This window comes from Oncorhynchus mykiss, chromosome 11 (assembly GCF_013265735.2).
Source record: "Oncorhynchus mykiss isolate Arlee chromosome 11, USDA_OmykA_1.1, whole genome shotgun sequence".
Classification (NCBI taxonomy): domain Eukaryota; kingdom Metazoa; phylum Chordata; class Actinopteri; order Salmoniformes; family Salmonidae; genus Oncorhynchus; species Oncorhynchus mykiss.
The window spans coordinates 54,729,137-54,755,450 of NC_048575.1; the positions used below are offsets into that span (position 1 = coordinate 54,729,137).

Sequence of the window (26,314 nt, forward strand, 5' to 3'; positions counted from 1 at the left end):
GGCTAGGTACAACTCTCTTAAGTAGCTGACCCGCCTCCCTTGGTTAAAAGCATCTTCACTGAACGTGCCCTGTATTTATCCTACTGCTGAGTGCTTCAATGACTTAATAGGTGAAGTCGTCTATGAATGCAAATGCCGATTTGCAATTTGGCTTTGGCCCAGCACAGAGAGAATTTAACCAGCTTTTTGTTAAACCAGTAGTTCATACATGATTCATTAGAATAACTAATTTACGTTGTGCACACTTTAGCTCATTACTCTGAGTAAAATTCGTTAAGTATTTACATTTAGATAATTAAACAAGGAAACACCCCTAAGAAAGATGCCTTCACTTCAGGCAATGCTATCTCTCAGAATGAGAGAGTACATTTGTGTAATTTACCTCGCTGCCTTGCTGAGGCAGTGTTCCAACCTTTCATTTTCTCCTATAATACTCCTTTGTTTTATTGCTGAAGCTCAACGTGACAGCCTAATGAGTTGATCGTATTCTCATTTTACTGAGACGACTGCACCACTCCTCAGAATTTGTTCACGAACCACACAATATATACATGTTTACAATATTACAAGGGGAATATTTTGTTCCCAGTTTTGTACTCATGATGGTTAATATTACTGGCAATATTTCTAGAACATCAGGGCAAAGTGAGAATGAAAAACATCATACAAGCCTATGAAGCTTAAAGGTGTGATGTAAAGGAGGTTAAAGGTGTGACTCACACCCACCTGTTCGTATTTCTCCAGCTCTGTGTGGTAGATCTGTCTGATCTGGGTGAGTTTGGATCTGTAGTCTGAGTGTTCGATGGAGTTGTCTGAGGCCCCGCCCGAGGCTGCAGCTGCAGCGGCTGCAGCGGCTGATCCACCCCCTTTCTCTGGTCCTGACACGCCCTCCGCCAGCAGCATGTTGTCCAGGCGCATGAGCTGGGGGTCAGGAGGGTCCTCCTCCTGGGAACCACGGATGCTGAGGCCTGAGAGACAACAGAGAGAGAGAGAGAGAGAGAGAGAGAGAGAGAGAGAGAGAGAAAGAGAGGGAGATAGAGAGAGAGAAAGAGAGAGAGAGCGAGAGAGAGAGAGACACATGATGACATCCAGACCTCCAGACATGACACAGAGGCTTTTTGATTAGTGGGCTGTATGATAGGGCAGAACCTCCATGGTAACTGAAAAGTAATATCACTCCATTATTTGTTTAGTGTTCCTTTGAAACCAGAGGGTGAGTTTGATTGGCTCACCAAGAACCACACCTAGACACATATTCTCAAACAACTCCATGGCTGACTGGGTGATTTCCATTAGGGTGGAAAACACACAACAGCTCAAATTATGCAGCTAAAGTACCAGCCTCACAAGTATTGTCTTGTACAGAATCCTGAGCAGTGAGCCACTAAAGCCCAAATTCACTGGATGTCTGAATTCTGGTATGTGCAAACATTGCAGGGGTAATTTACGCCATTACCTCAACAGAATCGTAAAGCCGTAGTGTGGGACAGGTAGTCCCCTGTGGGCATGGATTGGGTACTTCCTGTGTATGGTCTGTATTCCTGTTGCCCAAGCCTTCTTTTAACTGCACACTGTGCTGCTCACTGTGTGTACAGGGTGCCTTACATGACAGCAACATCCATAAACTGACAAAAGCTCAACTGCAAGGTAGCGCTTCTATTCTCCGAAAGGATGAATATACCTCAAGCATGTGTCTGCCTTTTCGGCATGGAGCAGAGCCTTAAATCACAATTGTCACTTTGTTTTCTGAGATGAAACACATATTTTGCATTATTCCACTTCATTTACAAACAATCTGCGAGAACTACTGTACTACTACACTATTAAAAAAAAATATCCTGCTAATTGTGCACTTATTTACTCTGCAACTAAGAAACCTCAGGGCACACGCCCGTGCACGCACACACCCACAAATCGTTGAGCGCTGACTTTTGCTGCTGTTTCTTTTTTCGTTCTTTCTTATCTTTCAACAAATCCTGATTAGCCGTCAGTCAGCCTCGGAGCACACCTGCACGCATAGAGAATGCAGCCATGATGGCTGCAAAGAAAAAAGACTGCAGCAGTTCAGAATTACCAGCCAAATAGCCCTGTATTATTCAGTCTAATAAATGGATTAAAAAAACTGCGCCCAATCTGCAGTAAACACTGAGTGCCCACTCAGACGTTATGATTACCAGAGTTGTCTCAATTCAATAATCTGCCTGCGATTCAGGGATTTCCAGCAGCTCATTAAGGCTTTATTAAGATATGGTGAGCCTCTGAATTCCAAATAAGAAGATTAGTGGTTCTATTGTGTGAGGCAGTAGCCTAGCAATCAGAGGCCCTCTCAAATCAAATCCAATTTTATTTGTCACATACACATGGTTTGCAGATGTTAATGCGAGTGTAGTGAAATGCTTGTGCTTCTAGTTCCGACCATGCAGTAAAATCTAGCAAGTAATCTAACCTAACAATTTCACAAGAATATGTACATACAAATATATGAATGAGTGATGGCCGAACGGCATAGGCAAGATGCAGTAGATGGTATACCGTACAGTATATACATATGAGATGAGTAATGTAGGGTATGTAAACATTAGTGGCATTGTTTAAAGTGGCTAGTGATACATTTATTACATCAATTTTTCCATTATTAAAGTGGCTAGAGTTGAGTCAGTATCTTGTCAGCAGCCACTCAATGTTAGTGATGGCTGTTTAACAGTCTTGAGATAAAAGCTGTTTTTCAGTCTCTTGGTCCCAGCTTTGATGCACCTGTACTGACCTCACCTTCTGGATGATAGCGAGGTGAACAGGCAGTGGCTTGGGTTGTTGTTGTCCTTGATGATCTTTTTGGCCTTCCTGTGACATTGGTTGGTGTAGGTGTCCTGGAGGTGTCCAGGAGGGCAGGAAGTTTCCCCCCGGTGATGCATTGTGCAGACCTCACTACCCTCTGGAGAGCCTTACGGTTATGGGCGGAGCAGTTGCCGTTCCAGGTGGTGATACAGCCCGACAGCATGCTCTTGATTGTGCATCTGTAAAGGTTTGTGAGTGCTTTTGGTGACAAGCCAAATTTCTTCAGCCTCCTGAGGTTGAAGAGACGCTGCTGCGCCTTCTTCACCACACTGTCTGTATGTGTGGACCAATTCAGTTTGTCCGTGATGTGTACGCCGAGGAACTTAGAACATTCCACCCTCTCCACTGCTGTCCACTACTGTCCCATCAATGTGGACAGGGGGCTGCTCCCTCTGCTGTTTCCTGAAGTCCACGATGATCTCCTTTGTTTTGTTGACATTGAGTGTGAGGTTATTTTCCTGACACCACATTCCGCGGGCCCTCACCTCATCCCTGTAGGCCGTCTTGTCGTTGTTGGTAATCAAGCCTACCACTGTAGTGTCGTCTGCAAACTTGATGATTGAGTTGGAGGCGTGCATGGCCACACAGTCGTGGGTGAACAGGGAGTACAGGAGAGAACGCACCCTTGTGGAGCCCCAGTGTTGAGGATCAGCGGGGTGGAGATGTTGTTACCTACCCTCACCACCTGGGGGCGGCCCGTCAGGAAGAGCAGGACCCAGTTGCACAAGGTGGGGTCGAGACCCAGGGTCTCGAGCTTAATGACGAGTTTGGAGGGTACTATGGTGTTAAATGCTGAGCTGTAATCGATGAACAGCAGTCTAACATAGGTATTCCTCTTGTCCAGATGGGTTAGTGCAGTGTGATTGCGATTACGTCGCCTGTAGACCTATTGGGGCAGTAAGCTAATTGGAGTGGGTCTAGGGTGTCAGGTAGGGTGGAGGTGATATGGTCCTTGACTAGTCTCTCAAAGCACTTCATGAGGACGGAAGTGAGTGCTACGGGGCGGTAGTCATTTAGCTCATTTACCTTAGCTTTCTTGGGAACAGGAACAATGGTGGCCATCTTGAATCATGTGGGAACAGCAGACTGGGATAAGGATTGATTGAATATGTCCGTAAACACACCAGCCAGCTGGTTTGCGCATGCTCTGAGGACGCAGCCGGGGATGCCGTCTATGTCTGCAGCCTCGCGAGGGTTAACACATTTAAATGTTTTACTCACGTTGGCTGCAGTGAAGGAGAGCCCGCAGGTTTTGGTAGCGGGCCGTGTCAGTGGCACTGTATTGTCCTTAAAACGAGCAAAGAAGTTGTATAGTCTGTCTGGGAGCAAGACATTGTGGTCCGCGACGGGGCTGATTTTTCTTTTGTGATTGACTGTAGACCCTGCCACATACCTCTCGTGTCTGAGCTGTTGAATTGCGACTCCACTTTGTCTCTATACTGACACTTAGCTTGTTTTATTGCCTTGCGGAGGGAATAGCTACAGTGTTTGTATTCGGTCATGTTTCCCGGTCACCTTGCCCTGATTAAAAACAGTGGTTCGCGCTTTCAGTTTTGCGCGAATGCTACCATCAATCCACGGTTTCTGGTTGGGGAATGTTTTAATAGACACTGTGGGTACAACATCACCGATGCACTTGCTAATAAACTTGCTTACTGAATCAGCGTATTCATCAATGTTGTTGTCCGCCGCTATGCGGAACATATCCCAGTCCACGTGATCAAAGTGATCTTGAAGCGTGGAATCAGATTGGTCAGACCAGCGTTGAACAGACCTGAGCGCGGGTGCTTCCTGTTTTAGTTTCTGCCTATAGGCTGGGAGCAACAAAATGGAGTCGTGGTCAGCTTTTCCGAAAGGAGGGTGGGGGAGGGCCTTATATGCGTAGCGGAAGTTGGAATAAAAATGATCTAGGGTTTTGCCAGCCCGGTTTGTGCAATCGATGTGCTGATAGAATTTAGGAAGCTTTGTTTTCAGATTAGCCTTGTAAAATTAGCCCAGCTACAATAAATGCAGTTTACATAGAGTTGAATGAAGTTCTTTCAGGGCCATTGATGTGTCTGCTTGGGGGGGAATATACACGACTGTGATTATGATCGAAGAGAATCCTCTTGGTAGATAATGCAGTCGGCATTTGATTGTGAGGAATTCTAAGTCAGGTGAACAAAAGGACTTGAGTTCCTGTATGTTGTTATGATCACACCACGTCTTGTTAATCATAAGGCATATACCCCCGCCCTTCTTCTTACCAGAGAGATGCTTGTTTCTGTCGGCGCGATGCGTGAAGAAACCAGGTGGCTGTACCAACTCAGATAGCGTGTCTCGAGTGAGCCATGTTTCCATGAAACAAAGAACGTTACATTCTCTGATGTCTCTCTGGAAGGCAACTCTTGCTCAGATTTCGTCTACCTTGTTGTCAAGAGACTGGACATTGGCAAGTAGTATGCTTGGGAGCAGTGCGCAATGTGCCCATCTAAGGAGCCTGACCAGAAGAACGCTCCGTCTGCCCCTTCTACGGCGGCGTTGTTTTGGGTCGCCGGCTGGGATCCGATCCATTGTCCTGAGTGGTGGGCCAAACAGAGGATCCGCTTCGGGAAAGTCATATTCCTGGTCGTAATGTTGGTGAGTTGACGTTGCTCTTATATCCAATAGTTCCTCCCGACTGTATGTAATAAAACCTAAGATTTCCTGGGGTAACAATGTAAGAAATAACACATAAAAAAACAAAATACTGCATAGTTTCCTAGGAACGCAAAGCGAGGCGGCCATCTCTGTCGGCGCCGGAAGTGCCTGGCACTGACTGAGCGACTGACCCAGCACACCTAGTGAGTAGGCACTGGAGTGTGTTAAGCCTCTCTCTCTCTCGCTCAGACACATAAACACAAAATTGAGCTGAAAACAGTGACACTACATGGTCCTTTTAAATGAACATGATGTCATTTCTCCTATCACATTCCCAATTGACATTGGTGTGTTTGGTGTGTGTAGCTCAGATGTGGAGATGCGAATGCAAGACAAATGTGTGTCTATTCATGGATTGTCTGGATGTTTGTCTTGTAGGTGTAATGGTGTGAAAGTAGAGGATGAATGTGGCCATTTGTGTTGGAGACACTGATGCTGGAAGAGTTGTAGCATCAGGTCTGCCAAGGCAAATCACCCATGTGGACAATATGCCATTAACTCCACTAACTCTAACCCCATCCCCATCATACCTGCAAAGATGCTAAGCTATTAGAATCGTATCTATGGTGGTGGCAATAGCTGGAGGTTGATCTACCAAACAGGTTTGCTCAGAGCAGTACTTCTGTCTACCTTTTGCTGCAGACACTTGTTTAAGTCTGCACTTTCCTTTGTACTGGAGGTGCTAGTAAGTAGGTAGGCCCGTTTTTCATGTCAGGTATATTAACTAGAACTCTGAGAGCAGCCATTCACATTTCCACACCAAGCCCATGTTGTCACTTTCACTCCACTCGTTATCCAGGGGAAATACAGCTGGGGGAATTTACAGGGCTTTTCAGTTAAATGGACATAAATCACTGGTTTCATTCCAACCAAATAATCACCGGCCATAAAGAGCTCCTTGTCTCTTACCATATATTACCTCAAAGTTCCTATGAGCAATAATGTGGCCATTCAGAGCTTGGGAAAACAGACCGAGGTATTAGGAAGTGACATGTAATCCTGTTATGAAGCTGACGTGTGGAGTGGCCATGACATTTTTATCATAAGTGTCCATTTCTATTTGGGAAATCAGCGGGATAAAAATCATTACTCTACTGGTCTGAGATTGTGCCGCCCCTCCAGCAGCCCACTAGGGTGTGTTTGTGCCAGAGCAGCTATCGAGCCCCATCCATAACAAACACGTTTGGAAACACTGCCACCCTCCACCTGGCTCAACATACAGTAGGGAGCAGCTCTCATTCAAAAGACCAAGTGCTGCGATTTTCCTCGCAAAGTCTATCTACTACTGTCCCACTGGGTAAAAACAGGTTGAATCAATGTTGTTTCTACGTCATTTCAACCCAAAACAATATAGTATATGTGATGGTGTTAAATCCTTGTGGAAAACGGATTGGATTTGCAAAACAGTAATCAACGTACTGTAAAGGAATTGTCTTTTTTTCACTCAACTTTTAAGCTAAATCCAATATCATGGTGATTAAGTTTTTTGTGGGGGGATTTCTCGTTGAATTCATGTTAGTTGACAACTCAACCAAATGTCAATCAAAACTAGACGTTGGAATGACGCCTGTGCCCAGCGGGGTGTTTCTCTCCCTCTCCCTCTCACTCTCCTTGTATTTTTGTTTTCTCTCATCATTGAAATCTTTGTTCATGTTACTTAATACCTAATTTCTCCTCTAGGGTTGAAAGGAATTGAAGTCGACAATGTGATTAATACATTCATATCAGCGAGGTCTGGCCTGACTTTTTATTTGTACATGTTTCAATGTCGTATCTGATCCGAGACAATAACACATACGACAGATGAAGACAAAGCAGGCCTCTCTCACAGCCTCTCTCACAGCCTCTCTCACAGCCTCTCTCCCCTCCTCTGTTTATGATCATTTCCGGTTTCAGGCCGTTGTCTCGTTCATCACCCCTGCTTGAAGTTCTGACAGTGATCTGAGCAGTGCCTCCAGCCTCTCCTTCCTACCACCTCTTTCCCCCTGTGCCCTCTTTCATTCCGTTGGCTTAGCTGACCTTTGGCCAGTGCTTGTTTACTCTCATCACTGAAGTGTGAGCTGGAGAGCCATAAAGGTAGAGCCCTGCTGGGTTAATGTGAGCTTCTGAGTAGAGGAACAGAATCAGGGGCTGGAGCAGGGTTATCCACCAGTTCATACTGCAGTACTACACTGTTATGGAGAACAGAGACAATCATTTTTTCTAATGAGATGATTTTCTTCTTTTTGCATTTCCTTTCTTTTAATATTTCTTCCACAGATTGAATCAAAAGACTAATTATTTTTCTCTCTATAGCATGTGATTGGATAGAGGGCTAAGAATATGGAACAATATAAACTGTAGAATAGTGTCGTAAATTGTTAGGAAACTGTGTGCCTTGCTGTATTTGAAAGAACACATTGTATCTCTGTAACTTCCACTGCTTTCAAAATATCCTGTTCAATACACTTAACCCTGATCCCCTGCAGTTCCTTTCCTGCTCAATGCTTCCAACGAATGGGCCCAGCGCATATCTACACACTCTGCATCTAATTGCATCGATCCACAAAGGTCTCCCAAAGCTAACTAATCGAAACAGAATTTATTTTCTGTCAATAATTGCAAAGGTCTTCTCTCTTAAACCAGGAGACAATCCCAGGCAGTACAGATGCGGGCAGGCTGTGGTTCTCCTCTCTCCTCTCAGCCCTCTCTGTTCTGTGTATTAGTGAAGATCCCTGATTTCCACCATGTGATTAGACCACACTGCCAAAGCAACACACCAGAGACCACGGAGGACTTAAGAGAAACACTATCACAAAGAGCACCGTGTCACTACAGTCTTGTTCCCATGTCTCTTTTGACTTAATATCATCTCAATTTTCAAAGCCCCTGGATCAGTGGCTGTCCTCTTTGGAAGCAGGGAAGTGCATCAAATTACCATTGGAAATCTTTTGTTCTGGCAAATCAAAAATAAAGATTCTCTTTCATTGATGTCCTTAAAGTATTTTATAAGCTTGGCCTACATCCACATGGTACAAAGAATCTGGGAGAATGCCTGCGGGCTCTCTCAAGCATGTACATAATTAACATGCCATTAACACATTAATACACATTAGCTATTCCCAATGTTAATGGCAATCACACTGAGGGAAAGCTAGCACGCATTAGCCACATTTTGTTCCAATTTCTTTCTTACCATGAAAGAGCTGAAAAGGATCCTGTCTAATTCGGGGGCTAAATCATTATATTTCCCCATAGACAGAAACAGTGGCTTTGACAGTTCTCTGCACATGTCTGTCAATGCGTGCTCACACTCTCTCTTTCAAACTGCATCAATAGGAAAAGATACACACATTACATTACTATTCCATCTCAATAAAAAGAGACTTCAAAGCATGCAAGTTCTCGTTGTATTCAATGTAAACCGCAAAGGGTTTGACTTTAAAGGAAGAGAAACTGTGCCGATTAAATGCAGAGTAATAGAGGGTAAGAAAGGGACCCTAAACTGGGGAATCCCTGTCCAGGATGATGCTGTATTTCCTCCCAGTATGGTGAGTGATAAGATAATCAGCAGGCCCGTTGACAGTGAAGTGGTACAGCCCCCCGGTGCTGGGTCAAGTCATACACCACCAGCACACTCTAAACGGACAGCACGCGAGGGTGGAGGGACAAGACGTGACAAAAAGTGGCTCCGGTCAGAGAAGAAGATCCCTGTCAGCTCAGGTAGCCTTTGTCCTTCGATGATGATGCTCTCCTCTCCCAAAGGAGGCTTTGACAAGGTAATGGGGAGGAGGTGTACTCCAAATCAGAAAGATGGGAGGGGGGATGGGTTAGGGGGTGGGAATAGATAACCCAAACAAACATCTTGTAGACATTTTGCCGAGTACACCAAAATGAATCACTGTCCCATTGTGGCACGGACATTTCTGGAAAGTGACACAAGGCATGACAGGCCAGGGAGAGAGGATGGGAGAAAACTGAGGGAGGGAGACTGGGTAAACAAGGCCTAGTGTCACTTGCTGTGTCTGTCTGTGTGTCCGTGTGTGTGTATGTGTGTGTCCACTCTGAATGCTGCCCTCTCAGACTGTGGTGGGCAGGCAGCCAAATGGCGCGGTGATGGCTGACCAGTCCTCGCTGTGGCGGCCGCACGCGGCGGTCGGGGAGACTGGCCAAATGAGTGGACAGGACCTCCGTTACAGATCAGCACACCGACTGACCCTACAGAACACATACAGGGATCAGCAGCAATCACCAACTCAATTCTGCCTGTTTACCTAATGAACCACTTACCATCAATATTAACATAAACCTAGTAGAAAAATATGACACATTTATATACCTCATACAAAAAAATTGCATCTTGCTCTACTTTAGTAACAAATAAATGAGATTTACAATAAAGTACTCATGTAAAATTTCAATATGACTAAGATAATTTGTTGCTTCTTCCCTCTTCATTTCATATCTTATGTACTTTTGGTTTTTAGCTGCTAGCCTCAATTTACTGCAAAAGTACTTAGATTTTTTATTCAGACCCCAAGCACATAATGCAAATGTGGCACTGAAAGCCACTTATGAAATACCCAAAGGCAACTAATCTCTCCTCCTCTCGTTCCAGCCTTCTCTGCAGCTCCCTAATTAGAAGATTGTATGAAACCAGGTCACACAGCAGGTCCTGTACACACAGACAACCAGGCATATATACAGATACCATTTCATCTAAACATCATGTGCATGAAGCCATGCATACATTATTCTACAGGCTAAGGATGTTATTAATCCCATGTTTTTACTGTTGTCCTCTAAAGAAATGGTTTAGGGTTGAAGAATTGTGTGTGTGTGTGTGTGTGTGTGTGTGTGTGTGTGTGTGTGTGTGTGTGTGTGTGTGTGTGTGTGTGTGTGTGTGTGTGTGTGTGTGTGTGTGTTACTCATGCACACATAAACCATAAAGCAGCATGGGGAACATACAGCAGACCATGATCCAGTGCCAGACAAATTATTCTTTGCAGTGGCATTTCTACACGAGAGTTGACAGTCTATCATTTAGATTTTGTTGCAGTGTATCCACGGTAGAGACTGCACTGCCTGAAGGAGAAGGAGCTGTTTCCCTCTGAAGAATGTATTTTATAGAGAAGAATATGACTCCAAATTATAAATTAACATTCCCTTCACAGCCGAGCTAACGTATATAGTCCCAATTACACTTGGAGGCAGAGGCTGTACCGGTGGAAAATGGGCGTCTTTGACACACAAAAGAATATCATACTGCTGAGCGGTGAGAAATGCTGAGAAGCGCACCATACATTTGTTTTTACAGTGTTTATGACCTAAGGTAAATAGTGAATGTGATGTGGAGAGACAGAATGCTCAGGTCAGCCAAAGTCACGTGTACCTGAACAGGAGCATCATAGCTTCTGGCGTATTGTTGTGCCTGACGCTGCAGGTTGCTGTGGTCTGCGGTGTGACTTTGAGGAGGAGCTGGACAAATCAGCGTCCAGTCCCAACAACAGCATGTGACAGAAGCAGGCCAGAAAGGATGGACAGAGGAACAGAGACTACCAGGAAGGCTGCCAATCTACTCTTAATCAGCTCTCCTATTGCTCAACGCGTCACATCATATCCATCGCAAGAATAACTGTGACAGTACTACAGTGGTATTGGGGTTTAATACAAACTATTATAATAGGGATTCACAATAAAATAAACATTTCTATAATAATTCCAACAACAAATTGCTAAAGGGAAAAACCTTTTGTTTTTTGTGTTTAATTTGATCTTATGAGTAATTGTTCTGTATTTATGGTGCTACTGCTTGTCTGGTATCCAGTGAACAAGTTAAAAAAGGTTATTTGTTTCTAATTATTCTCAAAGTGTATTTTACACACCATTTAATGAGTTTGTCTGGAGGAGTGGCCATGGGCTGTGACTTCCTCCCCTAGTTATCCAAGATGAACCGTCCAGTCTCCCCCACGTCACCCCCATCATGTGAATCAAGTCCCTCTCCCTACTCAATTCTCTACAACGGCTTCACCGAAGCAAGACAACAGCTCCCGCTGCCATCTCGTCTCGGCTTACCGGGAGAGAGAGGGGGTTGGGGGGGGACAGAGCGAGGGGCTTGCTCCATAATTACAGTAATTAACAGTTGCAGATTTAATTGGAAGGGAAGGCATTAACGGGAGGAACATTGTGGCGGCGTGTGCGGAGAGAACCTTTGCGGCACAGGGCTTTTGTGTGGTACACACCTAATGGAGCAGTGGCTTGCTAGCTGGCTGGCTGGGCTGCGGAAGCGCTGCAGCCCACTGCTGACACAACAAGCACTGGGTTCAGATGCCGGGGCTCGTCACGACTCAAACTGGAAGCAGATAATTAGGTGCCAGGTTAATGAGAGCATGGGCTCTTGATGGCATTTGGTTACTGTATGTGGGCAATTAATGATTTAGCTTTTGTGTGGAAAACATAGCCCATTACTCAGCTTGGCCTCTGAGTTGGAGTGATGGAGTGGCAAAGGGCTGTAACTATAAACCTTGTTTAAATGGCTAACGTTGAATACCTGCAAGCAGACCATGAGGTTCCAGGTCAAACACAGTACATTGCACGCCCATACACACACAAGAAGAAAGAAAATGGGTACTCATGCCATAAGTGTTAATTCACGGTATCGCCTTTCACAATGTGTTTGTGAAATCCCATACACTTTTGAAAAGCACTGCATTTTCATTCCATAGGATTTACTGGCAATGAATCCACAGAGAGAACTTAAGACATCCTCTTTCTTAGCCCTCCAGCCCAACGGCTCCACATCTCTTATTTTGGAGTATGTTGTTCTCTTGTCTGTGGTGGCCAATTAGAGTGGTATAAGATAAATGGGCACACACAACTTTGATGTCCATCTTTTTAATAAGCTTTGGTTAAGATGACATCTGTGTGAAAGGGTTCAATATCCTCACAGTGGGAGAGAAAAGAGGTTTATTCAGAAAAAAAAAATCATGTAAATACTGTTTTGAAGGTTTGGGCTGGGTTGGGGATCATCGCTTCTGCTGTGACTCTGCTGCTGATATTCATAATCATTTATAGCCCAACATATTGGACATCTTAGTTCTGCAAATTAGCCAAGGAGAGAGGATGTTTAGAGCTTTTCCAAATCGTTACTTTTATTAACAGAGGCTTGTGCAAAAAATATATATTCAACTACAATGTCTCCAAAAATATTTCCTATTTCATGCATGGACAAAATATTTAATTGAAAATATTTTTTTTTAAATCACTCTATACTAGTATAGAATATGTATCTGTGTAGCCTTTATGCATGGGCCTTTGACATACTGTACAGTGCATGGAGATATGATCACGTTTTTCTGAGCATATTTGTTGGGCGTCCACGTGTGTGTGTGAAGTGCGCATACCCGCTCTGGCCTGGGGACGTGCCCTTTTATATGTGTGTGTAACTCAGCCAGGAATAATGTAAATGTCTGAAGAGTCTTAAGACTGAGCAGGCCTGTATAAAAGCGCCCTGTTTGAGGCTAGTAAAACAAGTCAATAAATACAGACGAGAAGCCAGAGCTGTCTGCTGCGGGCTCTCCTGAATGAAAAGAGAGGTGAGCTGCTTATTTTCAACATGGCACCACAAGATGACAACAGCATTATGAGCCCTTATACATTCTGACTATCACTCGTCACTCGCTACGTATATCTGTCAACATAAAACTCGCCTACATCCTAGATGTAAAAAAAACATCCACCTCCACAGAGAGAACTGTGATGGTCATGGAATTTTGGAGGATGGTAATTGGCCAGCCAAATGACCGCGGTCACCGTAATAACCGTTCGAGTAGCAAAAAAATATTAACTTATATTTTTTTTTAACACATTTCTTTTTCTCCTCTGCTCCTGGCTGCATGAGCTGCCCTAGAAATATAATGAATCCCCATTCAAGACAATGATGGCGTAGTGGGTGGACTGGTGGCCATAGCGAGTGTACACATAGGAGCAAAGTAGGAAGTAAAATACTGTATGTGCTAAAATATGTGTTGTGTTTTGTTGATTCAACTCAACTGACATTTGCACATATTTTACTTCCTGCTTTGCTCCTATGGGTACAGTCGCTATGGCCACCAGTCCTCCCTAGAATGGGGATGCCCATTCTATTCATTCTATTTCTATGGCAGCACATGCACATGTTTGTTCCACAAACACAAATATATATATATTTTTTGGGGGGGGGCGGGGGGGGTGGTTATGATGGTTATTATATTTTCATGACAGTCTACATACATAACCGTTGGTTACACGGTTATACAGTAATTGTGCCAGGCCTAACTGTCAGTACACAGCTGGTTGTGTTGGGCAGTGACACACTGTATTAAATGCTGCCTAGTTACTGATCCAGGTTGTGAACTCTCTCTCTCTCTAGCTCGCTCGCTCTCTCTCTCTCTCTCTCTCTCTCTCTCTCTCTCTCTCTCTCTCTCTCTGTCTCCCTTTGAATTTTTTATTTCTAAAAGAACAGCAGCAGGAGATGGTACCACTCTCTGACTCCCACCACAGACAGCACCCAGAAGGTAGAGTTCCCTTCCTGTTTGCTCTCCAAATGGGAGGGTGATGACACAGACTTACCTAAATGGAAACACCATTACGAAGACAAACACTACACTATAAAAACTGTTACCTGATTACAGGTGAGAGCAAAGCCATGGCTTTCTACCTTTTACATTATGTCAACACTTCAGAAAAGCTAATAGGTCAGCAACTGACTGACTGGCCTCTCTTTGGTCTGGTCCATTTTGTGTTCTTTCCCTTTTCTCCATATCTGTTATGCCAACAGGATGTGTTTACCAATGGGAAAAGTTCCTCTGCAAACAGGCTACAGTACTGTTCTGTATGTATCATATCTGTGGCTTTATGTATGAATACTCTGAGGTCATATATCACCACAGGTCGTATATCACATTGAGGCCATTTTCAGTCTTTTAAATAACACACCTAATATTCAATCGCTGTATGTGGATATCTGTTTTCCATTTATTTTGCATGTTTTTAGGGAGGATTATGTATGAGTCATTCCACCTCAAAAAGCACAACATAGAGGATTTTGACACCCACCATGTCACATTGTTCTGAAATCGTTTCTGTAGTTATCGTTGCTGAAAACGTATTTTGTTGAATATAATTATATGTCAGCAAAATTGATTGCACCCACATTTGAATTGACAGGAATCACATAGTATTAAAAAAACATCAACACCAACATCCAATTTGGAACATAATTCTTCTTAACAATGAGTAGTACATGAGGAATCCAATAAAATGGTCAAAAGCCACCCACGGACCCCCCACACCCCACGCCAATCCCACCCCAACAACCAGGATACAGAGTCAGTTCTCTATGTCTGACAAGTAGTATGGAGCTGCTGCTTGGAGTATTGCTTCTTCAACCTTTGTAGTGTATTCCCTGTGAGTATGGTGAAGTTTTTTTTCATATTCAGAGAAGCTATTCGTTTTCTACACAAAGTTGCAAAGAAAATGTTGTGATCCATTTAAACACAAGAGATCAGAAAATGGATACAAGGGTGTTGTGGAAGTACTCAATGGTAGGAAGAAGTTTGGTCCAAATCAAATGTTGCTTACTATTTTTGTTGAATATTATGTGAATCCCATAAATGGAAAGGGTCAATTTGGGTGCAATCAATTAGCTTAATCTCTCAGAGATCAAATACAGTTTCACCAAAATAATGTTTCAGGAATCTTATCTGTTTCCTAACTACATAAATTATTTCAGAACAATCTGAGCTAGTGGGTGTCATCACTTGCTGAAATTACATGGAATTTACCCATATGAAGTATCATGGAGGCATGTACTGCACACATCTGCACAACAATGTGTGGAGTGGGAGGTGTCATGTGACAAATCTACAGGAACAATTATTAGTCAGTTTCTTTCCCCTCAGACAATACCACCACTGGTGATACACCAAATGTTGCAAGCCTAAAATCCTGTGATAAGCGATTAAAATCCCCTGGACAAAATTAAATGTATTAAACATGTGGATTTCATAAATCTAGCCTCCCTCACTCTGGGTCAGAGGTAGAGTCACTACAGAACCCAGCATGCAGTTTCCCTGAGCTCTGTTACTCAAAGTCACAAGTGCTCTGTCTGCTATAAAATTGAACACCAGCAAAAGCAGCAAGAAGCCAATAAAAAATGTCTCTCTGTCCAGGAGTTGTTGAATTTCTCAGGGAACTTTGACTTACTAGCATGTTACACGGTAACTATTGTAAGCTATTCCAATGGTTGTGACTCTAGTACAGTATAACCTGCGAATCTGACACTTGGAACGGTGTCTCATGACACCTCCCACTTTCTGGCATCCATATTGATGGTGGATGAAAAATATGGATCAAAACCATCTAATTGAGACAACTGATCATCTTCATTCACTCAAAGACAGAGTTCACCCGGAAATAGGAGGGAGATATTCCTCAAGGTTCAGTGCTCTGCAGCATTGCTATTCCTGTTCAAGATACAGTAGCTCATGTTAGTGTTAGCCCGGGTCCAAGCCGTACGCATTGTTAAACACCCAACTGGGATCCTTTTAACCTTGAGCAGCATACCAAAGGTAGAGGCAGCCTGGGGCTATGGGGGGACTGGGTTCCACAACTCCCAGTGCCATGCTGCTTCACAGTGGGGGCCCAACATGGCCAGATTGGTAGAGAGGCCTTGTGGTATAAGGGCTGAACAGGGAGGAGGTAGAGGCTAGATGAGGGCCGGGGAACTAAACCCATTCATCTGGACCAGTGGTACTACATTCATTTGAGTTGTTTCATTATTTATTTGCTTTGATGTCCAAATGAGGCTTGTCTGGCCATCTCACTAGGCAGTGATACAGGGGGAAATTGCAAGAACATTCACCTTGGTAGAGACAGTGGTGGTATATGAGCATCTGCTCCCAGTCTGTTCACGAGACATTCAGGGTAATTATTTCTCTAGCTTGATGGATAATCTGTGATCACTAAAGATCAGAAAGAGCTAAGAAAAGACAGCCCGTAATTATCATTGCTCTGTGACTCTCCCAGATAGGTGAAGGACTTTTGAGCATCTCGTAAGTCAACTGCGCAACTTGTTTTAAGCAAACGAACACAGAAATCTTCAGATCCAGTCTGGCAACAAGGTCACGCTAACAAAGGCAAAGTCTTCCCTACTAAAACACGTTGTTGGAGACACGGCGTTTGTCATGTTGACTGCAACTCAGAATGTACTGCTGTAGTAATCTTACAGGCCTCTTTAAAACACATGCGGTCTATTTCATTTTTTTTTTAAAGATATACGTTAGAATTTTGGGGTCCATTGCTGTTTGGAATTTTTGGAATGTTGTTTTACAACAAAAGGGGGCACTGTAGAAAATGCTACAAATGTCATATCAGTGATTATGTACTTGACTGCCGTGTGCTTCCATTAGTAGCTAGCGTTTTTTATGCCATTTTAAAAGTGATAGCAAATAGGCTTTTGTGTCAGAATGGAGAATAGAATGGAAAGGAAACAGTAAGGAATGTGTGGAAATAGGTTAGGACAGAAGTGCAGTGGGCTAATAGATGTCCAGTAGTCCTATGAAAACCATGACTTTGTTTTCCTGTGTCCCTCCCTACCAGGCTGTCCTCAGAGCACACAGAGTCCGAGAACAGCCAGAGTGGATGACGGTAATACACTAGCAGACTAGGTTTAGCAGCCTACTGTATGTGTGGGCAGAGTGAATATGATGAAGAAATTAGTATTTGAACAGAGTAGAACCCTTTTTTCTCTCAAGCTCATATTATTAGTTGTGCAAAAACAAATACACAGCCCCCCACCCTTTGAATCATTAAAATTCCGATTTCCAAGTATAATTTAAGATTTTTTTTGTTGCGCACAGTTGGCGGTTATTTCAAAACAGCGCAATGACAGATTAAAAAGTTGTCAAATTGGATATTTAAGAGGACTGCAGGCAGTTGTGAATTTTTAAGGGAATAACACAGATTGGAGATGATTATTAGGAACCTATATGCATATGTTATGCCATAGGAAATGAATACGTACATTTTCCTCCAGGCCACCTACTTTCTAATAAGGAACTGGGAGTGTATAGATGTGGTAATGTCACAGAGTAGAGTTCATGTGGGCGAGACATTGCTTTTACACAATGATGTCAAAAGGAATATGTCACTGTATGATCATGTGGAATAAAGATACTATTTTCTTCTCTCTGTGAGTTAGTATTTCATTAATGGTTTCATTATTCCCCTTAAGAATAAAGAAACCAGTCTTTTATATGAACCTTGAATCAGCTTCTATTGAAAGTGGTTAACAGCATTTTAGTTTTCCATAGCAGCACAGATCTGTTGAAAATACCCACGTGTAACATAGGCTGTAATGTAACAGCTTTCTTATAAATTGAACAAAAGAGAAAGTGACAAGTGACAGTAATGGTATGACAGTTTTTGCGAGATGAGTTTTTGTAAACGTACAAAGCCAATGTGCTGGATGCAAGAGGGTTAGGTCTCAAAGACAGCAGGGTGTTGCTATTTTACACAGCCAAAGTCATTGATTGCAGGAACAGTGTCTGATCAATACGCACATACAAGCCTCTTCCTAACAAAGATCTGAATGTAGAATTCATTTACAATATCATATCTCAAAAACAGATAGTTCTGGACAAGCATGCTGAAATAGCACTTACTGTACCCACTGTCACTTCTGGCTGTTATTATTCAACACTAACGATAGTTTTTTCTGACCTTTGGTCATTTTGTTGTTGTTTGTTTTGTTTTGTCTTTCACAAGCGTTTCCTTTCAGTAACTGTTACTCAGAAACGCCCTCATGTCCATACACACTTCCTCATGTCCATACACACTTACTCATGCAATAAGCATCATTGTCACAGTTCCTTCCCTTCCAAATGGCTCTGCCTCCACCATCTGCAGGCATTCCCAGACACCCCGCTTTGAGTCTGCCATAATGATGCATGACTAAGTACAGTTAAAGTGTTGCAGTCTGTTGGCAAAAAGCAGTCAAGCACTTTGCTATAGTGTCACTACGGATAAGCGAGACAGTTGAAGGTTGACGTTGGATAAAAGGCAGTGACAGGTGGTGTGTGTGTGTGTGCGTGTGTGTGTATGTGTGTGTGTGCGTGTGTGTGTGTGTATGTGTGTAGGTGCGTGCATGCGTGCGTATGTAGGTGTGTGTGTGTGTGTGTGTGTGTGTGTGTGTGTGTGTGTGTGTGTGTGTGTGTGTGTGTGTGTGTGTGTGTGTGTGTGTGTGCGTATGTGCATGTGTGTGGAGACCATGGCACAACAGCTTTGAGTGTGTATTTCAGTGGCACGTGACATGAGGATGGACACACAGAAGAGAAGTGCTGCGCTGGGGTATATTAAATCTGGGACATGGTTTAAAATAAGCTCCTCTGCCAGGGAGTGTGGCCACAGTGCTGCCAGTGCAGCTTGGTCACGCCACTGCCACTGGCTCAGTACAGCCACAGCAGCTGGGCATCTCCCTCCACACAGGTGGCAGGACCCGGGCAACACTGGCACAGTCTCTTAGGAAACTAAAACAGCCTGATGATGCTGGACTAAAAATACTGCTCAAACGGTGAAGGAAGTGTATGGTGTAAACACATGGTAATATAATTGAAACGATCACATTTATAATAAGAAACGTTACTCTTCTGGAATGCCTACACAGAGTGCCCCAGCACTTGCAGTAAGCCTGTGAACAAAGTACAGCCTTTCCAGTGCACTCCTCATTAATGCAGTTTATTTGGCTTCTTATGCTGGGCTGTGAGAGCCGGTCTCTTTGGTGAGTCTATGGAGCAGCTGATGCCTGCTCTGTTTGACAAAGCAATCAGGGGGCTGGAGGTTCACTCAGAGCAGGGATTCTCTCTCTTCCTCTCTCTCGCTCTCCCTCTCTCTCTCTCTCTCTCTCCATTGTCCTGCTTCTGCCACTAGATATTCAACTTACAGTCAATGAAAAGCAGACAAAGAAATACCCGCTCCACTTTCTTTTGCCTGGGGTTTAATGTCTACAGTAAATGCTGCATAGACTCACTCGCTCCTTTACCAAATGTAATGCAGCTATTGCTTTCATGTACATTTTTTAAAGAACGCTTTTTTTTTGTAGAAATGCTCATTTTGCCTCATCATTCTGTCACAAACCCTTCTCCTCTCCCTCTTTCTCCCTTCCACTCTCTTTCTCTCCCTCTCCGCCGCCACAGACTACATAATTGATGCAAATGCTGTCACTTGCGTCAAGAGTGGAGGCTCTTCTGGTTAACTTCTCTGCAACACTTTATCGAGGAACATTAACTAGAGAAAGCAGCCTCGCGCCAGGGGTGGGAAATATGCTTGTCATGGGTCTCATTCAAGCTGCCATTCTAGGGACTACTTCAGGACTGTTTCATCAAGGTGATTGAGAACAAAAAAGTACTGAAGCAAATTCCAGCTTATGTTTAGGGGCCTCGGCACATCCATTATTTATACTGGCCCAGCCCAGCCTCTCCACCCCTCAGAATACATCATTGCCTGATTCTCAAATATTTCTCCAGGTTTCATTCCATTTAAGCTAAATCATTTTCGCATCAGGCTCGACAAACCATTAGGCACAGAGAGCCTGCTTTTTGTGTGTGACACAGACCTGAAATTATGGATTGCTGCTTTCATGTGGGAGCAGTTGGGGCTTGATGGGAAGTCTCTCACCACTGGTAAGCGACAGGGATGCAGTCAGAGACACAAACCGAGTTCCGTCTAATAGAACAATGCTGGAGGAATATTCAATTTAAGTCTGTTTCTAAAAGGGTATAGATTGTTTTCATTTATGCAATTACAAGTATTGAAATTCATCATATTTTTATGTGTAGGTCCAACATTTAGCGTTCTAAAACTGGTTAGGAAAGATACTTGAAAGGCAGACATTTGCAGTTCTCAAGTATGCACATCGTCTACTCCCTCCGACTTCCAGCAGATTGCTGCGCTTGTCTGCTCCTGCCTCCCCCTTTCTCCCCCTCTCTCTCGTTCTCTTTCTCTCTCACTCCCTTGTCCTCTGTTTCTGGCCCAGGCCTGTGCTACAGATTAAGTGACTTGATCCTGCAAACATCTGAGGAATTCAGTTCCACCTAGGGGTCAGAGCGAAGCCAGGGGATAGCCTTACAGGTCCTGGTCCATTAGCAGATCAGCAGAGGTGTCTTCAGCACGGCTCTACCGGCAGGACAGGAAGAAGGTATCTTGCAGGATGCCATTCAACAACACTCATTATCATTACAACCATAACCTCAGCCTGCTCACTCACATGACCACAGAGATTAAAGAGGAAATGAATTAGTACCACACAATAGTTGTTTCTTTGGTAGCACGTGCCTTGCTTTATGTGTTGTACTAAAGAAGCATACCTTTGGAGATAAGACTTTAGTTAGTAATTGCGATGACATAGTTTTGAAAAGTGCACAATGATATTTTGAGCAGTAATTTTTGTTGTTGTTGACTTTTTCACTTATTTGTGAACTGCACAACTCAATCTCACTAGCCTGCTGACTGGTTCTAAGTAGGCACTTCAGAAATAAACAATACAACATATTTCTGGCCAATAACGAAGATCTGGCTTCCTGGAAAAACATTTCAACCATAATTAGCTTTCTCCCTGAGAGGCTCAAATGCTTCAGATGGATGTGTTGATGCTCTCACTGTGTTGACTGTTCAACCCTCTGTGCCATTCAGAGGGTGAATAGGCAAGACAACATTTTTAAATGTCTTTGAACGGGGGTATGGTCGTAGGTGTCAGGTGCACCGGTTTGAGTGTGGCCCGAACTGCAACGCTGCTGGGTTCTTCACGCTCAACAGTTTCCCGTGTGTATCAAGAATGGTCCTCCACCCAAAGGACATCTTGACACAACTGTGGGAAACATTGGAGTCAACGTGGGCCAGCATCCCTGTGGAACGCTTTCAAAACCATGAGGAGTCCATACCCCAACAAATTGAGGCTGTTCTGAGGGCAAAAGGGGTACAACTCAATATTAGGAAGGTGTTCCTAATGTGTTGTACACTTAGTGTACACAATCCATGTCTAAATTGTCTCAAGGTTTAAAAATCCTTCTTAAACATGTCTCCTCCCCTTCATATACACTGATTGAAATGGATTTAACAGGTGACATCAATAACGGATCATAGCTTTCACCTGTACTCACCTGGTTTGTCTGTCACAGAAAGAGCAGGTGTTCCTAATGTTTTGTACACTCAGAGTATATTGTGGTAAGCAATTTAGGTACGCTATTTAGCTTGCTTGTTTTATGGCATTTACATTGATTGTGTTTGGCTCTATGTGGTAAAGCATATGGGGTGAAAACATGCCAGCATGAAGAACTGCCGTTAAGGCAGTGGTGTCCATCTCTCAGGAGCCAGGAGCCCTGCATAGTGTGACCTGCTCAGAAGGAGCTCCTGTAGCTTACTGGCAACGCAATGTGAGTTTACGGCTAACACAGACTCATTTATTTGACTTATAGAGAGGCCCATCATGGGCAGGTTCTGTAGAACATGCTGACCTTGTCATTCTGGGGGGTAGGCTGGCTATCCCCCTGGGCTGCAGGAGCAGGAGCCTGTTGGTGCTAAAGTACTGTTACCCATCCACCCTCTGGCCCATTACAACACAACAGAAAGGAGATTTTTATGTGTTACAGCAGAACAGGTGTCTGCTGTAGGGTTAGGCATAACTAACCTTTTTGTAAAGTAAGACACAGTAACATGTTGGTCTTATTTCTGAGCCCAGCCTATGGGGTTTTATTAAATGTAGTACATTATATCAGATGAATAGGACATAAATGGGGTATATCTGGTTTTGCAAGAAGATACATATTTCCTTATACCAGGGCTCTCCAACCCTGTTCCTGGAGAGCTACTGTTCTGTAGGTTTTAACTCCAACCCTGTTCCTGGAGAGCTACAGTTCTGTAGGTTTTAACTCCAACCATGTTCCTGGAGAGCTACTGTTCTGTAGGTTTTAACTCCAACCCTGTTCCTGGAGAGCTACAGTTCTGTAGGTTTTAACTCCAACCATGTTCCTGGAGAGCTACAGTTCTGTAGGTTTTAACTCCAACCCTGTTCCTGGAGAGCTACAGTCCTGTAGGTTTTAACTCCAACCCTGTTCCTGGAGAGCTACAGTTCTGTAGGTTTTAACTCCAACCCTGTTCCTGGAGAGCTACAGTCCTCTAGGTTTTAACTCCAACCCTGTTCCTGGAGAGCTACAGTCCTGTAGGTTTTAACTCCAACCCTGTTCCTGGAGAGCTACCGTCCTGTAGGTTTTCGTTACAACCTTAATCTAGCACACCTGATTTTAATAATTAGCTGGTTAATAAACTGAATCAGGTTAGTTACAACTGGGGTTGGAGCGAAAGGAGGGTAGCTCTCCAGGACCAGGGTTGGAGAGCCCTGCCTTATACATATGCTGACGATAAGAGAACCTAACCATTCATTGCAATAGTCTTAAAGGTGGTTTAAAATGACACCAATGACACCAAAAAGCCCAGTAACTGCCCAGTGTTTCCTATCTTCTATGAAATATGACCTATAAATATTGTATAATTACAATATGAGTAAAATAATTTTCCTTCTAAAAAATGCTATGTTTTCTGTATTGGAATGGTGTGGGCATAACCCAACAACAGAATGGTGTGTATACAGGTAATTAAAAATGTTAATGAAAGTAGAACGCTGATTGGGCAGCTCATCGTCCTCTAGACCGCTAATTGGGCAGCTCATCGTCCTCTAGACCACTAATTGGCCAGCTCATCCTCCTCACAGAGATTATATCATGTTCTATGAGGAAAAAGCAAGCATTTTTTAAACAGCCTGAGATACAAGTTTGAGGTGGGGTTGTGTCTCCAATTTGTGCTTTGGCCACAAATATGAGTATAGGGTGAGTCAACAACATTATTTGGATATGAACATTTAAAAGTGAAATTTTCACTGGGCAGTTACTTTAAGGATAAAGGGGGAGGAGTGGCTGTAAATCAGGAGCAAGGAGAGCATCTTTTAGCTCCCTATAAATCCTTATTATTTCAAATAGCATTTTTGAAGGCTAGAGAGTAGAGCAGAGCATGTTCTCTTTATTCTGCAGTCAGTGGCAGACACGGTCAAGCACTATGGGTTAATGTAATATCACAGTTGGATGCATCCCCAAGCCACTTAAACTCCCTATTAGTAAAACAGTCCTTCTATGCACAAAAAAATGAATGTCTGCAGTAACTTAAAGAGCAAAGAGCATTGTCTAACCTACTTCAGGGAGTAGATATGTAGGGAGTAGATATGTAGGGAGTAGATATGTAGGGAGTAGATATGTAGGGAGTATATATGTAGGGAGTAGATATGTAGGGAGTAGATATGTAGGGAGTAGATATGTAGGGAGTAGATAACGAAGAAGAAAATACAAGCTGTTTCCATTGCAATATGAACAGCATATGAACATCATTTCAAAAAACAGCTACAGTTGGTGAAAATAATCATAATTACTAAGCTTTATTCAGAGTTTCTTAACTAACTGAGATATTCATAAACCCAATTTGGTCATAGGAGGAAGTTAGACTAAGTAGCCTATGGAAAAATGGAGTGTACAAAAGCCATGGTTCATCTAGTGGGACTGGCATATCAATTAGGATTCTGAATAAGAGTGTAATTGGAAGCAACAGGAGCAGAAAGAAGCGGAAATTCATCAAGGCAACCATGGAAAAGCACAAATGGGTTCTGAAGGAAAAGTAGAGAGCCGCTCCGCCACTCCCCTTCCCAGTCTTTGCCAGGAATAAAATCACCTACTATTACCAATGCTTACCAAACAATTAAATCAGCAACCAAACAACTCTTGATTAGTTGTTTCCTTCCCTGGACAGTCCTAGGAAAGTTAATGGTTTTGCTGCAAATATTAGTGAATTATTCCAGAACCCTTGGTCCTTCAAGTCACATCAGCTAAGATTTTAAACTGGGTCTTAAGAGCAAAACATGGCATTAAAGTTTTATAGCTCATGTGCTCCACCAAGTTGTAAATTAGTTTCATTAAAAATGAGATAAAAGGGAGGAAATTAATGTAATGACTGTCTGAGGCTCTCGGCTTCCCTCCCGTCCAAAAGAGGGCAACGTCATTTTGTGAAAACTGAAATAGCTACGTGGTGTTTGGGTCATGGGCCATTTTCCAGGGTGTTTTATAGGTAGGTGGGTTTTATGGGGTGAGCATGGTGAACACACATACAAATACAGCCAATGAGCACTGTCCTTGTGTTTTCAGAGTAGGACTGGCTGCCTGGTGACAGAGGCCCACTGCCCAGGAGCATCTGTCTCTCCACACGCCCTGCCTCTGCTGCCAAACAGGCACACTGGCGCAAGCTTGCCACACACTCATTGTGCCACAGCTCCACTGTCACTAAATGGCACGTTCTCTCAGCCCCAGTCCTCCCTTTTCATAGGCACAGGCTTCTCCAGCTGCAGCTTAATTTCCTGTGACTTGCCTAATTACTGTAATTAAGGATTAATTGCCATTAATTATTCACACATAAGCTCATCGCAAATCATGGGGTAAATGTCTTATGAAAGCTGCCATACAAGTCATGTATAAACACACTAGGATGCTCCAGGCTGCTGAATCGATCACTCAGCCCTCCAGCAAATCTCCACGCCACACTTAGGAAAACAGCGATAACTCTCCCCAAAATCAACAGTCTAGCCAGGTAATGGAGGAATCAATCCAAATGTTTTTTTTGTCTCTGTTTCAATTCATCTATTTCCAATGGTGCATCCGAACATCTAAAACATCAAACGGATATATGTGCCTGAAAGTGTTACTCAATCACAACCGTAAACGTTGCCGTAGCAATGTTTTGGTTTACCCGTGAGTCATGTGGTCAGAGATGATGTATGTTGGTACTAAACACAGGACATCACAGACTAAAGAAACCAAGAGGTTGGAAATCAAGTTAATGTGGGAACATAAACATGAGCATATGAAAGGGCTAATTTAGCTTTAAACTCTGCTTCTAATTCTCTCCCTCCAGGTCAACTGCATGAGAGGATAGTTTATTCAAACTGCTATCACAGCAGAAAAGATGCCTGAAAACTGGCAGGAATTATCTTTGTGTGGCACATGGGGTGAATTAAATCAGTTAAAACATTTTCAGGAGGTTTCAGGGGGGAGGGAGTGAGACAAGATTTCAGGGGGGAGGGAGAGAGGGATAGAGATGGGGTTTCAGGGGGGAGGGAGTGAGACAAGGTTTCAGGGGGGAGGGAGTGAGGGAGTGAGGGATAGAGACAGGGTTTCAGGGGGGAGGGAGTGAGAGATAGAGACAGGGTTTCAGGGGGGAGGGAGTGAGAGATAGAGACAGAGTTTCAGGGGGGAGGGAGTGAGGGATAGAGACAGGGTTTCAGGGGGTAGGGAGTGAGGGATAGAGACATGGTTTCAGGGGGTAGGGAGTGAGGGATAGAGACGGGATTCAGGGGGCGGGAGTGAGGGACAGAGACAGTGTTTCAGGGGGTAGGGAGTGAGGGATAGAGACATGGTTTCAGGGGGTAGGGAGTGAGGGATAGAGACGGGATTCAGGGGGCGGGAGTGAGGGACAGAGACAGTGTTTCAGGGGGTAGGGAGTGAGGGATAGAGACAGGGTTTCAGGGGGGAGGGAGTGAGGGATAGAGACAGGGTTTCAGGGGGTAGGGAGTGAGGGATAGAGACAGGGTTTCAGGGGGTAGGGAGTGAGGGATAGAGATGGGATTCAGGGGGCGGGAGTGAGGGACAGAGACAGTGTTTCAGGGGGTAGGGAGTGAGGGATAGAGACAGGATTT

The 26,314-nt window shown here is 43.7% G+C and overlaps 1 protein-coding gene across 8 annotated transcripts in view; it reads right to left on the minus strand.

The window, feature by feature from the left end:
- The window catches only part of LOC110535969 (pre-B-cell leukemia transcription factor 3), a 75,008-nt gene that overhangs the window by 15,389 nt on the left and 33,305 nt on the right, over positions 1 to 26,314 (minus strand). For all 8 annotated transcript variants that reach the window (XM_021621389.2, XM_021621391.2, XM_021621399.2 and 5 more), the window contains exon 3: positions 727 to 968. In XM_021621389.2, the coding sequence (XP_021477064.1) occupies positions 727 to 968 (242 nt within the window). The remainder of the gene's footprint in view (positions 1 to 726; positions 969 to 26,314) is intronic.